At 34.3% G+C, this 15,912-nt stretch overlaps 2 protein-coding genes across 2 annotated transcripts; both read left to right on the forward strand.

The window, feature by feature from the left end:
* The first annotated feature begins 3,701 nt into the window (after window positions 1-3,701).
* cidea (cell death inducing DFFA like effector a) lies at window positions 3,702-7,917 on the forward strand. The gene is made up of 4 exons (XM_016282704.1): window positions 3,702-3,793; window positions 4,775-4,949; window positions 5,854-6,009; window positions 7,733-7,917. Exons 1-4 carry the CDS (start codon window positions 3,753-3,755, stop codon window positions 7,907-7,909), a joined length of 549 nt encoding a protein of 182 aa, XP_016138190.1. The 5' UTR covers window positions 3,702-3,752; the 3' UTR covers window positions 7,910-7,917.
* A 99-nt stretch (window positions 7,918-8,016) lies between these two features.
* On the forward strand, window positions 8,017-13,319 carry tubb6 (tubulin, beta 6 class V). The gene is made up of 4 exons (XM_016282714.1): window positions 8,017-8,335; window positions 10,333-10,441; window positions 10,790-10,900; window positions 12,656-13,319. Exons 1-4 carry the CDS (start codon window positions 8,279-8,281, stop codon window positions 13,309-13,311), a joined length of 933 nt encoding a protein of 310 aa, XP_016138200.1. The 5' UTR covers window positions 8,017-8,278; the 3' UTR covers window positions 13,312-13,319.
* Window positions 13,320-15,912: the final 2,593 nt, after the last annotated feature.

Genomic DNA, 15,912 nt, shown 5'->3' on the forward strand with positions numbered 1-15,912 from the left:
ATTTATTTACATTTTCATTTGGACACCAACACTCATATTTGCGTACAAGATATATACAATTATTTATAAGAACTGTCATCATTTAGCCTAGTACTCACCTAATGTCATTCCAAACCTGCTTGATTTTATTTTCTTCTGTGAAACAGGAACAAAAAAAAGGTCTGTTTTTTTAAATGTGCATTGAATGTGTTGTACTGTTGCTTAACAACGCACCAATTGTTTAGCTGATAAAACGGTCTTTGCTATCTTTGATATCCCACAAGGATAGTAATTGGTCGTCTTTTATTGGTGGCTTGTTAAAACCTCTAAATCCTAATGCAATGTGTTCCAAAACACACTACAGGAAACCATTATTTCCAAATGGTTTTAATGTTTAATAGTTGATGGTGTGTAATTTTGTAATTTGTAATGGAAACCATTAGAATTTCTGTGATGGTTTCTATTTTTCTTTTCTAGCAGGGTTTGGTGGTCAGTGTGTAAATGTATGTTCACATTACTTTTGTATGAAGACATCTACATTGGCAAAAGTCAATTATGTGAAATTTAAAACATAAATATTGCGAAATAAATGCTTATTTGACCATATGCAAGGAGCACTATTTAGAACTTCCGGATAGAGATAAGCCAGCTCGTAATCTTCCGGTGAAGCTCATTTTATATGTGCTATAGGTAGAAACTCTCACAGAAACCTCTCCTGCCTCATTCTTATCAGTAACTGAGAAGCAAAATAATTGCAACACCGTAAAACGTATCACATAATCCTCAACAGTGGTAACTCTGCTTCAGTGTTACTTTAACACTCTGTAGATTGGGACAATATGTACTCTGAAGCTACGAGAATACTTTTTGAGCGCAAAGAAAACAAAAATAACGATTACACTATTTCGATAGTCCACTTTAGACATTCTATTAACTATAAGTAACTTTGTAACTACATGTCAACTACATGTCAACTAATTCTCATTAATTTGCAACTACATGTCTACTAACTCTCAGAGTAGACTTAGGGTAGGTTTAGGGTTAGTAGAATGTTGGTAAAGAAAGTGTTAGAAGATATTAAGCAGACAGTCTACTAATACTCTACTAACTGCTAGTTGACATGTAGTTGAAAAGTTACTTACTGTTAGTAGAATGTCTAAAGTGGACTATCGAAATAAAGTTACCAAAATAACAATTTATTTAACAATTCTTCTCCCTCGAGTTACGTCTTCCGCCATTTTAGAGAGTATCACAACCCATACGCACGCTTTCCCCTAAGCGTAAACAACGCTGATTACTTTGATTACGCTCTTGGGTACTCTCTAAAATGGCGGAAGACGTAACTCGGGGGAGAAGAATTGTTAAATAAATTGTTATTTTTGTTTTCTTTGCGCTCAAAAAGTATTCTCGTAGGTTCGCAAAACTGAAGTTGAGCCACTGATGTCACATGGACTGTTTTACCGATGTCCTTACTACGTTTCTGGACCTGGGAACATTACAGTTGCGTTGCTGTCTATGCAGGGTCTGAGAGCTCTCACATTTCATCACAAATATCTTAATTTGTGTTCCGAAGATGAACGAAGGTCTTACAGGTTTGGAACGACATGAGGGTGAGTAATTAATGACAACATTTTCATTTTGGGGTGAACTAACCCTTTAAGTCTGTCACTCATATCCTTGTTCGTCTGCGTTGAATTCATATGGCGTCTAACCTGATTGAGATGTATTAAATGGTATACATTTTAAACTACAAATTAAACTACGAGAGAGAACATGTGTTTTCCCTCAAATTACAATATAACGTGTGGATTTAAAGGTGACATATCAAGAAAATCTGACTTTTCCAGGTTTTAAGTGCTATAATCAGGTGCCCGGTGCATCTACCAACCAAGGAAACGTGAACAAGATTACCCCAGTAACTTTGTTTTGGGAAGCCTTTTTCTGCAAGCGTCTGAGAAAACCAGCGTCTGATTTCGCTCTCTTGGTGACGTGGCAAAGAGATCTCATTATAATATCACCGCCCCTTAATCTGTAAGTTTCCACCCACAGCGCCATCATTTTGATTTTGCAAGCGACAACGGTGTACCAGCTCTAATGCCATGGCAAAAGTTTGAGCGAAGCGTGCTAACTGTTCTGTGTTTGGCTGCACACAAGCACAGAACACTGTTTAGAGTCCCAGCCTCAGAGACAACAGAGCAGTGCATTTATTGATTTATTTACTGTATATTGCTGCTGCCACACAGATCTAAAATAAACATGTGATTTATTTCCCAGCTGTTTACCTTCACAAACATAACTGACTGTTTTTGTAACTCATGTGTTTTTAACAAAACTTGTGTGTGAGTGAGAACTTAGATTAGGGTATGTTCAGATGCCAGTTAATATCTAGCTCTTTAGCTAGCAACTGGGTAACCTTGGAGGTAAACGGTGTACCATTATCGCTTTCTATAACCGTTGGTATACCAAAACGAGGTATAATCTCCTTAGCAAGTACCTTCACTACAGTCTGTGCATTTTCTCTTCCACACGGGATAAAAAGGGGCATAATATGTCTCCTTTCATGTTTGAATTTATGATACTGACGTTATAGAGAAGAACGATCCTCACATTCTACCCGTACAAATCTTCAGTGACAGGGCATTGCCTAAAAGTAGACAAATGTTTATAACAGAACGAGTAATATTCCATGAATTCCCGGGTTTTTTGCACCATCTTGTGGTTTATTATTATTATTATTATTTTTTTTTATTCTAGTGCAGCAAATGGTACGTGGTTGTGTTTGCTGTCGGTTTAAGCATGCATACAGACCTTTGAACAATGTTATTTCTTTATCAACACAGCTTCGTTTAAGGGTGCTTTGGAAACGGATCCTTTCTGACTTTAAATTGAAATAGAAAGACATAGAACAAGGCAACATAACACTCCCAGTAGCCAATATGCAACTGTAATAATGAGTTAGGCTAACCCTAACCCTAACCCTAACCTAACCTAACCTAACCTAGCCTAACCTAACCTAACCTAACCTAACCTAACCTAATCCTAACATAACCTAACCTAACCTAACCCTAACCCTAACCCTAACCTAACCTAACCTAACCTAACCTAACCTAACCTAACCCTAACCCTATATATTATTGTGTTCTTTTTTAAGGATAGCATCTCACACATCCTGACTTCTGAAAACTAGTTTAAAGTCTCAGATGTAGCAACAATTCACACAGTAATTTATTTCAATCCATCCATTTTACCTAGTTGAACTTGAATGAGAACACAGTCTCATTTATATGCTCTAATAATTTTTAATAGGTTATTCATAACAAAAACAACAACAACAACAATAGTAGGCCTAATACAATAATAATAATAAAACATTAGCTCAGCATTAGCTAAATGTAAATGTAGTTATTTTATGATTATTTTGTTTGTCTGTAAATGTGAACAGTATTAGTAAGCCTTTACTCCTCTTCTACAGAGCACAAATGGCCAGCAGGTATTTTTAAACACATCCGATTTCATAATGGTATTATACGGACCCATGTCATAATCATGGAGCACTGCATGGTCCATTCCAGCAGCAGACTTTTGTAATTCATCATACTTTCACAACCTAGAAAACAACCAATATAGCATTGTGTTAGAAAAGACCTGAATTTATTCACTTGTGGGCATTAGTACAAACTCCTCTTGCGGGTCACACGTCTGCTCAGAGCATTAGTGTTTTCAGTTACAGCTCAGTGGATGTGTTCTGAACGTCTCCAGCAGTTCTGTGAAGTATGGAGTACACGAAAACCTTGGTTCCCACATCTCTAATGAGGTAAGAGACTATTAATATTTTAGGTTTCAGTGTTAGAGATCAACGGGATTTTTGGGGAGTCTCTTGGTTATTTGTGTAAATACAAGCTTGAAATTCTTTATAGAATTGTTGTATTATTTTAAATTGTATTTAATCTCTTAATAGTAGCACTAATTAATAGTAACACAATAGTAACATTCATTAATGCAAGTCATGACAGCCTATGTTTTCCATTATTTTTAGCTCAAACCATTTTAAATAATTTCAACATGATTTTTTAAGTTACACAAGGTTCAACTTGATTTTTTATTAAAGTCAGTTTTGATATTATTTAAGTTGAAATGACTTATAAGGAAATGTTTTACAGTAACATGAACTAACAATAAACAATACAGCATACATTAATCTTGGTAAACGTTCATGTCTACATCTGCTAATACATTTTTTAACATTTCAAATGGTATACATCAACAATGTATTAAGAGCAAACATTAATTAACAATGAACATTAATATATTTCTAAATTAGCATTAAGCTATATTGTTCATTGTTAGTTTTTGATATGCAACAAATTGACCCTTATTTTAAATTATTATTTATACCTTTTTAATTTAAAATTCATCATGTACAAATCAAATAATTAAACCCCTGTAAGTGAAATACAATAAAACTACTGTGAAAGTGATCTGTACTCTGCTAGGAAAGTGTTTTATCGAGCATTGCATTATTGCAGCAGTAGCAGACGCAGTAAACAGTTATTTTCCTGTTTATATAACCATAACTCACTCTTAACAAACAAGCTGTTATTTCTGGAATTCAGACAAGCTGTAGCTTTAGATTTACCCCTGAATGGTGCATACTACATTAAAGGTGCATATTAGTAGTTTAAAGAACTTGTCAAGGAAATCGCCCCAGTGACAGTAATAGACTATCCTGAGATTGCAGGTCTAGTTTTGATGTTAACCACTCAGACAACAATTATTTCTCTGTGCCATATTAAAGGGTGAGCTCTGATGGTGTGTTGATGTGGTGCTGTATGTCTGTGTCGTCGGTGCAGACGTCTCTTGCACAGCGAATGCTGCCCCCTCCTCAGCCCCGTCCATACAAGGTCTGCACGCAGAACCGCCGCAGGAGGAAAGGCTTCACCGCCAGCTCTCTTGCAGACCTCATGGAGCAGGTCAGGTCTCTGGATGTCGTGCATGATGCTGCATACTGTAGCAGGTGTTATTTACAAGTTACACTCATGTTTAGTTAGTTAGTTAGTTATACACTAATATTGAAAGAATACAATAAAAACAGCATTACTGAGAAGTGCATTACTGTGATGTATTATTACCATTTATATAACTGTTTTCTATTTTAATATATTTTAAAATTTAATTTATTTCTGTCATGGCAAAGCTGAATTTTCAGCATTTATTTCCAACTAAATGTTTACAAAATTGAAAGCAACCTTGCTGAATTTATTAATTTCTAACAAACAAATACATACACATTTTATTGACCCCACGGAATGGTAGTGCATTTAAATGTATTATTATTATTTGAGTTTCAAAAAATAAAAAAGCTATAAAGGCTTTGAAACAATTTTCACTAAGAAATTGCTAGTAAATTTCATGAATAACTACAAAAATGGCAAGTAACACAGTAGAAAGTAGAAAGACTGAAATTTCTCGTAAAATGTACTCTAAAAATCGTTGTTTTATTTACAACTCATTCATTTTGTTTATGCTGGCCGATCTGATTTTCATTTATTTTGCAGACATCTAAAACATGCAGTATCAAATGATTTTAAAAATATGGAAGAGTCTTAGTAATGCGCAATAGCAAAATATTAAAAGTCATGGAAATATGTAATGTGAATATATGTATTCCTAAAATATTTAGCTGCTCTCTGTGCAGTTGTGCATGCAAGCTCACATGATAACATCAGTTTATTAATTTAGCTTGATCTTACTGGAGATTTCTAAATGAATTAATATACTAAATATAATCGTTTGTACCAATTGCACGGCTTGGTACATGACATACAAAGTTAAAACACACAGTCATATGTGGAGTCCTAATATCTCTCTCTACAGGTGGCCAGTTCTTTCTTGATAACGTGTCAGTTCCTCACACTTGTGCTGGAGGATGATGGGACGGTGGTGGACTCTGAGGCTTTTTTTCAATCTCTGCCTACAAATACAGCATTCATGGTCCTGGAGAAAGGGGAAGCGTGGACCCCCAATAAACTGGTACAGCAGTTATATGCATTTTTAATTTGTAATCTAACAAAATTTAAAAAAGATTTTTAACTAAGTTATCTTCATTATCTGCATTATATTCAACAAGACAAAATATTATTTTGAAATAAACAGTATAAATAAATAAACAAATAACTTGCAGAAAAAAAAGTTTCAATATTTTATCTACCTGCGCATCATGTGGCTATTAACTGACATATGGGAGAACTGTGAACATGCAAATGTGTTGCTAAATTACTGAAATATTAATTAGGGATAGTTCACCCAAAGTAAAAATTACACCATGATTTACTCACCATCAAGCTATCCTAGGTGTATTTGAGGGGTTGAGATAGAAGAAAGTCTTATATCGTTTGTACCAATTGCACGGCTTGGTACATGACATACAAAGTTAAAACACACAGTCATATGTGGAGTCCTAATATCTCTCTCTACAGGTGGCCAGTTCTTTCTTGATAACGTGTCAGTTCCTCACACTTGTGCTGGAGGATGATGGGACGGTGGTGGACTCTGAGGCTTTTTTTCAATCTCTGCCTACAAATACAGCATTCATGGTCCTGGAGAAAGGGGAAGCGTGGACCCCCAATAAACTGGTACAGCAGTTATATGCATTTTTAATTTGTAATTTAACAAAATTAAGTTATCTTCATTATCTGCATTATATTCAACAAGACAAAATATTATTTTGAAATAAACAGTATAAATAAATAAACAAATAACTTGCAGAAAAAAAAGTTTCAATATTTTATCTACCTGCGCATCATGTGGCTATTAACTGACATATGGGAGAACTGTGAACATGCAAATGTGTTGCTAAATTACTGAAATATTAATTAGGGATAGTTCACCCAAAGTAAAAATTACACCATGATTTACTCACCATCAAGCTATCCTAGGTGTATTTGAGGGGTTGAGATAGAAGAAAGTCTTATACAGCTATGGTTTGATGGTGAGTAAATCATGGGTTTTACAGAGCATTTCTGCAAACCACAGTTGACAGTAAATATAAAATGATTTTTTTTTACAGAATGCTGTTTATCTACAGTGTAATACACTCTTAAAAATAAAGGTGCTTCAAAAGGTTCTTCAAGCGATGCCATAGAAGAACCATTTTTGTTTCCCCAAAGAACCATTCAGTTTAAAGAACCATCTCTTTCTTACCTTTTTGTAATCTGAAGAACCTTCTTTTGCCACAAAGAAGCTTTTGTGAAACAGAAAGGTTCTTCAGATGTTAAAGGTTCTTTATGGAGCCATTTAGACAAAAAGGTTCTTCTATGGCATCGTGAAGCACCTTTATTTTTAAGAGTGTACTGCATAAGATATTTACACATTACTGCTGTCATATTTATGACCTGGTAGTTACGGTTTAAAAGACTGTATTTTTATGTTTTATAAGCTGCGCCCATTAAGCAACCAGTGAAAAGGGATTTGAATGTGGGTCTAATCAGGTTTGTTTTCCCCAGAGATGATTAACTGTATCCCATGTGTTGCTTCATTTGCAGCTGTTCATTTATCAGTTTTGTTGATTTGAAACTTTCACCAGCATTTGTTATTTAAAGCTTATTCATTTAATCATTGCAAGAGTTATATTTGCTGAAACGATCTTTGTGTTTTTGCTCCACTAGGGTGCAGGCTTGCATTTACCCCAAACGCTCATGACATAATCGCTCGTTTCAATCTGTGCTAATCGTTGCCCTCAATCCATATTTCACAGGTTCTGCCAAATTTCAGACAGCCAAGAAGAAGTGGAATTGCTAAATTGAGCTTTGACCTGTACAAACTGAACCCAAAGGATTTTCTGGGATGCCTCACCGTTAAAGCCACACTCTATGAAATATACACACTCTCATATGACATCAAGTGCACCAGAGCCAAGTACTTTCTGAAGTAAGAGATTCAAAACACACACACACACTACTCTGAGTGTTGGAAAGGTAAAATATAAGTATGAATGTCTAGACTTTCTTTTAAAACCTCAGATTTAGGTCACACATGTTACTCTGGACTCTGGAGAGCAATAGCAGAACGTACTGTATTTACAGAGCAGAATATATATTGTCTTGCAAAGTAGGCCTAATGCAGAATCTGTGACAGTGACTAGAAGTGAGAAATGACAGCACACTTGTGATTGTGCAGCTGAAATGTCATTCAAATTCCCACCAATCGAGGCCGAGGCAGAGTGAACGCTGAAGATCGTGTGTCAGACTGAACTCACAGCAGAACCAGAGCTCATTCAGAGGAGCATCATACACCTACAACAATGAGGGAGATCGTCCACATTCAAGCCGGACAATGCGGCAATCAGATCGGAACAAAGGTTTGTTCAACATATTTTCTTTTCCTATCACACTATGCGTCATTTTAAAACTTTACATTTTGCATTTTCAAAAACGATTTACTTTAACTTTGATGAATGGATACATTTGGGGGGAAAATACCTGAAGCTAATGATTATAGTGATTTTCAGTAATGCCACTGCTCTAACATGCTTGCTGATTCTACAGTAAGATACACATTCTTTTTAGTGAATGAGAAACATATAGAGTGCGACCAGTTTAGTTTGATTCTCAACTAAATAACTCATCCAATCCTGTTCTTTTCAGTGAATCAAAACGTAGGCTACTGCGCGACTAGTGTGGCTTGATTCCCAATCGTTACTTTTTAGTGATTGAAAAATGCTCCCATTTCCGACTCTTAAGATCCAGATCTTCTTTGAGAATACATTTTTGTAAAAAGTCCATCCAAGTCCCATCGCTACATTTGGTTATATTTACATGTAGTTTGATCATACTTAGTGTAAGAAACGTGATCAACCCTTGAGTCACGACAGGCAACAACCCATTTTAATACAATACAATAGATTTTAAGGGCGCATCAGCTGCATACTATGGCAAGCCGTTTTTACTTTTATTCATTCTCAGGATATGAATTCTTGACATCAACAATTCAATTTTTACTAGTTAAAATGTTAATTCTATTAGAATTAGATTTCTACTAATTGCTATTTTTGATATCAGCAATTACATTGCCACCAGTGACAATGTTAATTTCTGATATCATGAATGTGATTGTTACTAGTAACAAAAGTCATTTTAGATATCAGAAATTACCCTCCCAATTGTTGATATCAGAAATATATTTTCAGATATCAGAAGAATAGACGTCTGTACTAGTAACCATGTGATTACTGATATCAAAAATAAAGGTTTTAACTAGTAAGAATTGTATTTCTGATATGTGAAATTGGAATTTCTACTAATAAGAAATTAGTTCTTGATATCAACAATTGATTTTCAATGGCATGACATTTAACTAGTGAAAATACAATTACAGATATCAAGAATTATAGATTTTACTAGTTGAAATGTAATTACTTAATTCAAGAATTAGCATTTTAACTAGTAAAAATTGAATTGTTGATATCAAAAATTCATATCCTGTGAAGGAATAAAAGTCAAAACGGCTTGCCATACCTGCACTGTAAAAACAATTCTGTAAAATGTACGGTAAAAAACGGCAGCTGTGGTTGGCAGTAAAAAATACAGTAGCAACATTTTAGGTTTTACGGTTTTAACTTAAATTTACAGTTAAATACCGTAATTTCATTAACTGATATATTGTTAATATACCAACCTATTGAAGTACTGAAATCTGTTTTGTACCTTTGTAATAATACACTTATAACCACCAAAAGCAGGAGGTGATGAGAAAGTCACATGTTGAGCCAAAGCCCATCACAAGCAGCTTTTAAATAATAACATATATAGAAGGTGCACAGCGTCATTCACACAAACACTAAACACCATCACGGTAACACACATGAAACTGAAATAATGCAATAAACATTAATTTAACAACATTATGTGTAACACACAACCCTAATATACAAAACTGATAAGAAAAGACTAAGAAGAAACATAGTTATTTCAACAAAAAACCATCAAATTTGAAATGTAACGCAGGGAATTCTGGGAATGTCAATTTACGGTTATTCACTGTAAATTATACAGTCTTTTCACTTCCAAAAACAGTATACTACCGTAAAATTAATGTCCAATACATGTAATGTCCAATACAGTTTTTCACCGTATATAGTAGGGGAATTTACAGTTAACCATTTAACAGGTTTTTACTGTAGCATTTTTACAGTCTTTTACCGTTAAATTCACAGTCATTTTTTACAGTGTGCTGTGCTGAGCGCTATAGCCTAGTATGCAGAGAATCTGAACCATCGTGCTTTATTGCACAGTTCAGTTTGGGGAAACTGTCTGAAATGACATCTAAACTAACGCAAAACCACTGTGACACATCTAGTTCTGGGAAGTCATCAGCGACGAGCACGGCATCGATGCAGCCGGCAGCTATGTGGGTGACTCAGTCCTGCAGCTTGACAGAATTAATGTATACTACAACGAGGCGTCCTGTAAGTATGATATCAGTGTGCTTGTCTCTCCTCCTCACAAACTCACAATGACCTTAAACATTTGAACGGTGTAGTCAGCTCACAGGAATTTCCTGGTGCTGCTCTGACTTCACTAGCATAATGTTTTATTAAATGATTTACATAAATGAATGAAAATGAACAGGAGTTGAATTATAAATGATAGGCTGGTTGTTTTTTTAATTTATTAATAAATATGGCATTTCTATAATACATTTTTAAGCTAGTTAATTCATGTAACATCTGTTTTAGTGATAAAGTTTCACTGAATAACTTTTACAGCACTAAAAGATTTACTGGCATAAAAAATATTTTTTTGTGTGTGTTTAGCTCACAAGTATGTTCCCAGAGCTGTGCTGGTGGACCTGGAGCCTGGAACGATGGACAGTGTTCGCTCTGGGGCATTCGGACAGCTCTTTCGACCAGACAACTTCATCTTTGGTACTGTGTCAACATGTCAAACTCTCAATTTTTCAACTAGCCTACTTATTATTCGTAGGACTGTTAGCTTCAAGCCAAAGAATGTGGCTCAAAGACGTTAAGCTGTCCGCATCAAAAGAAATTTACAAAAGTGATTTTATGTCCATAGAAAGCACATTAAATGTAAGTAAAGTGTCTACTTTTAAGGTTTCAAATCAGTTTTTGGAGGATAAAATGTTAAAATTTGGTTGAAATAATGTTACATCGTCATTCAGTGTAACACAATATTTATGTAAAAATTCAAACAACATGCTTATTCTGACTTGTACATATTAAAATATATATATAAAAAAGGGAGCATATTAAATTTTATTGTGTTTTAAATGAGTAAAAATTATTACTGACAAATGGGCAAAACCTAGGATAGTGGCACATTTTAAAAATGTAAATTATTGTTTGGGGTGAAAGTAATTAGTCTTTTAATGTCATAAATTGATTTTTGTTGTAAATATGCCTGACAAGGTTGTTACACTGAATGACATTTTAGTGGCTCTCTTCTGTAAATCAGGGAAAAATTTATGATATTTATTTTTTTGCTCAGAAAAACAAAAACAGAATTGCAATTAAATTAAACAGAAAACTTTTTACTTGTTTGGGAACAACAACAACAATTTAAAGCAGTATTACACTTATTGGTTTTATGCTTTGACCCATGTATAAAGAACACATATAATTGTTTTTGAAAGTAGTTTTCTTAGAACACTTGATTTTATTCCTCCAAACAAAAATTTGTATTAAACTAATTAAAATTATTCTACAATTCTTCAATATTAATTTGAACATAAGATAAGATTCATAAATAAAATTAATCAAATCTAATGATTTTTTCTGTTACATTTTCTCTCTCCCAGCACTAGTTTTGTAAGTGTATTTTGAAGTCAGATTCTGTAAAAATAATATTAATGGCACTACAGTAGTTCATATGTTGTTTCTTTGTGTCTATAGACATCAACATAATTTTCCACAGTGCTGCTGAATAGAAAAAACAGACAATAGTCAAGTCCTTAATATCTATATCAGTTATACATACACTCTTAAAAATAAAGGTGCTTCAAAAGGTTCTTCAAGCGATGCCGTAGAAGAACCATTTTTGGCTCCACAAAGAAGCATTCAGTCAAAGGTTCTTTAAAGAACCATCTCTTTCTTACCTTTTTATAATCTGAAGAACCTTCTTTCGCCACAAAGAACTTTTTGTGAAACAGAAAGGTTCTTCAGATGTTAAAGGTTCTTTATGGAACCATTTAGACAAAAAGGTTCTTCTATGGCATCGTGAAGCACCTTTATTTTTAAGAGTGTAGTATGAATGTAGTAATATTCAGCAATATTTTTGTTTGAAAGAACCATCACATTTGTTACTAATGTTACTGTTACTATATATTGTTACTACATTTTCAATAATAGTAAATAATTTGAACTATAAGTTACCACAACTGGCAGTATGGGAATTATGTAGCATAGTGATCAAAAATGATAATCAAATCAAATCTTATTTTTTGTTGTAGTTTTTTAGTTTCTTTAAAAATTGTATATTTGTTATGATTATGTTAAGCTGCACAAGAAACATTATTATTCATTATTACTATTGTTGAAAACAGTTTTGCTGCCTCATAATGTTTTTTTCTTCTTCTTTTTTTTTGGAAAATGTTCAATCATGAGGAACTATAAATATGTGACCCTGGAGCACAAAAGCAGTCATAAGGGTCAATTTTTCCTTAGTGTCGGCGACTATGAGTGGCGTCACCACTTCGTTACGGTTCCCCGGACAGCTGAACGCAGATCTGCGCAAGCTAGCGGTCAACATGGTGCCTTTCCCTCGCCTTCACTTCTTCATACCCGGATTCGCGCCGTTGACCGCAAGAGGAAGTCAACAGTATCGTGCGCTCACAGTTCCTGAACTCACGCAGCAGATGTTTGACGCCAAGAACATGATGGCTGCTTGCGACCCAAGGCATGGGCGATACCTCACGGTGGCCACTGTTTTCCGCGGCCCCATGTCTATGAAGGAAGTCGACGAGCAGATGTTGGCCATCCAGAACAAGAACAGCAGCTATTTCGTGGAGTGGATCCCCAACAATGTTAAAGTCGCGGTGTGCGATATCCCACCCAGGGGACTTAAGATGGCCTCCACTTTTATCGGCAACAGCACCGCCATCCAGGAGCTCTTCAAGCGCATTTCCGAGCAGTTCTCGGCCATGTTCAAACGCAAGGCCTTCCTGCATTGGTTCACTGGAGAGGGAATGGATGAGATGGAGTTCACCGAGGCCGAGAGCAATATGAATGACCTGGTGTCGGAGTATCAGCAGTACCAGGAGGCTACGGCCAACGATGGCGAGGAAGCATTTGAGGATGAAGAGGAAGAGGTGAACGAGTGAACGACAGATGCATTTTTGCGGTTTCTTTTCTGTTGGTTTTTAATCTGCGATTTTTACGTTTTGTATGTGGATGACTGAAGTCCTACTAAACAAATAATGCTTGCAATAAATGCTTTTTGAGGACCACATACATTTGTACTGTGAATATTTTTGGTTTTTATAATTATTATTAATTGTTATTATTATTTATAAATATTTGGTATTATATACAGTACACTTTGACTTGATTAATTTATTAATGGTGCTAATAATACGTATTGAACTGTTTGAATCAAATTATTAATTAAACACCACTTAAAAATGTCTTCCAAAATTTAAATATATTAATATATTATAGTGTGCTTAATTGTATGTGCACTTAGTGTACTTCAAATCTAAAAAGTATACAGTAAAAACTGCTTTTTTTAATATAGTAAAAAGCTGTACTTGCAAAAAATAAAATGTAATCTAATTGAAATAAAAGACAGTCACACTTTATTTTAAGATGCCCTTGTTACAGTGTAATTATACATTTAAGTACAGAGTAATATTAATTAACTACATGTACTCACTATGTTGTTAGGGTTACTTGCAAGTAATTATGCATAATTTATTGTTAATATAACAGTAATGTAACATGAAACAAGGAAGCCTTAAAATAAAGTAGTACCTAAAAGACCAACAAAGTGTATTAAAAGAGAGTATATTTCAACTGGGAAAGTGGGAGAGAATACACTGTTTCTTTACACACTTAAGTACACTTTTAAAAAGTTTTTCATTTGTTGACTAACATACTAAAAATATTTAATATTTTTACTATAGTGTCTTATTTGATATTACAATCAAAGTTAATATATTTTAAATGTATTAAATTGCAGCTTTATCATTACAAATGTGCAACTATGAATATATTTAAATACAAGGCATACAAGTTTAAATAAAAATGACATTAAAGTATATTTTAGTTTATCATGAATTCTTGTCAGTATATTTGGCAGTACTTAAACCATATTTCAAAGGCAATAGAATTACAAAATTACATATACAGTAAAAATATACTTAAGTCCTACTTAAGTGGGTCACAAAAAGCGCTCTAAAGTTCAGCAAATTGCGTTTAATATCAATTTAAACTATAACGCATTTTCGTTCCATTGCAATTAACATGCGATTCAGTGCCCGAAAACATTACATTCAGTTGCACTTAAGTACAGTATATTCTTCCAAATGATATTATTTCCGTAACAAATACTTTTTTTAAAAGTATGCAAAAGTATGTTTCTATCTCTTAAGGTTTGGAGCAAATAATGTTTAATATTATGTAATGTTGCGCATAAAAATAAGCTGTAACTGGGCAGTACATTTTCAAAAGGTATACTGTAATTATCACTTAATTTTGGTACATATTACTACCTAAACTGTACATATTAGTATTCACAGCATATTAGTTCCTTTTGAAAGGATACCATCCCAGCAACAGCTTTTGTACCTTTTTTTTTCTGAGAGTGTAGTCATAGAGCATTTGACTTGAGCTAAAATCCTATGGAGGATAGGTGAGGTTAGAGCTGGTCTTTCTGAATAACACATGCTTTGTTCATATCCGCTTGTGTCTCGTAACACACAGACTCTTGTTCCAGCCTCGGACGCAAATCCTGCTCACTCAACCTTCTATTATGCTTAACAGCTGCTGAGCAAGCCGTTCTACACTTAGCAGCATATAACTAACAATAGAGGAAGTCCAGTCTCGACACAACTATTTAGAGCACAGTATTAGCAAACACAAAGGGCTTACAGCTGGATATTGTACCATCAGACAAACTCTTTTCAAATCTGAATTTGAATCCTGATCTCTGGACTCTGAACGTGTACAGAATTCGAAGTTGAGAAGCCATTTGGGAAAAAAGGAATTGTTAAATAAATTAGTCCTCCATAAAACGAAAAGAAAATGAAATGAATTAAATGTAAATAAAATAAAGGAAATGGAAAAAGATTAAATAAAACGTAATAATTTATAAAGTATATAATTCTTAATTACATTTAACAACTAAAAATTTTGTAAATAGATAAATTCTGTAAATAATGCAATAAAATACTATTTTAATAATAAAATGTTTGTATATTTTGTCAGGTTGCAAATCGATTTATTTATATTTTTATCAAATAAATTCTCTTTGTATGTACATATTGTCACAGTGTGTGGAGGCAGGCAGGATGACAAAGATTCCAATAATGACTTTTAATGTAGTCACAACAAGGTAGATTCAGGAAGGTCTCTCTCACACACACACACACACTCTCTCTCTCTCTCTCTCTCTCTCTCACACACACACACACACACACACAGGTTTACATTTGTGAAAAGTGGGGACATCCCATAGGCGTAATGGTTTTTATACTGTACAGACCGTATATTCTATTGCCCTACACCAACCCTACCCCTAAACCTACCCCTCACAGGAAACTTTGTGCTATTTCAGATTTTCAGTACACTCCATTCTGTGTGATTTATAAGCGTTTTGAAAAGTGGGGACATGGGGTAATGTCCTGAAAAGTCACCTTCTCCTTGTAATACCTATATCAAATTTTGGTGATTTCTCTTTGCTAAATAATTGTATACAGCATTAA

Source organism: Sinocyclocheilus grahami, unplaced genomic scaffold (assembly GCF_001515645.1).
Source record: "Sinocyclocheilus grahami isolate Dianchi unplaced genomic scaffold, SAMN03320097.WGS_v1.1 scaffold164.1, whole genome shotgun sequence".
NCBI classification, from domain to species: Eukaryota; Metazoa; Chordata; class Actinopteri; order Cypriniformes; family Cyprinidae; genus Sinocyclocheilus; species Sinocyclocheilus grahami.

What these genes read in the sequence shown, in the direction of transcription:
- tubb6 (XM_016282714.1), top strand. Translation starts at nt 8,279, where the DNA reads ATGAGGGAGATCGTCCACATTCAAGCCGGACAATGCGGCAATCAGATC. An exon ending in GCAATCAGATCGGAACAAAG is followed by an intron (nt 8,336 to 10,332) that starts GTTTGTTCAACA and finishes TGACACATCTAG; the next exon opens with TTCTGGGAAGTCATCAGCGA. An exon ending in ACCAGACAACTTCATCTTTG is followed by an intron (nt 10,901 to 12,655) that starts GTACTGTGTCAA and finishes ATTTTTCCTTAG; the next exon opens with TGTCGGCGACTATGAGTGGC.
- cidea (XM_016282704.1), top strand. Translation starts at nt 3,753, where the DNA reads ATGGAGTACACGAAAACCTTGGTTCCCACATCTCTAATGAG. An exon ending in TTGCAGACCTCATGGAGCAG is followed by an intron (nt 4,950 to 5,853) that starts GTCAGGTCTCTG and finishes CTCTCTCTACAG; the next exon opens with GTGGCCAGTTCTTTCTTGAT. An exon ending in CGTGGACCCCCAATAAACTG is followed by an intron (nt 6,010 to 7,732) that starts GTACAGCAGTTA and finishes CATATTTCACAG; the next exon opens with GTTCTGCCAAATTTCAGACA.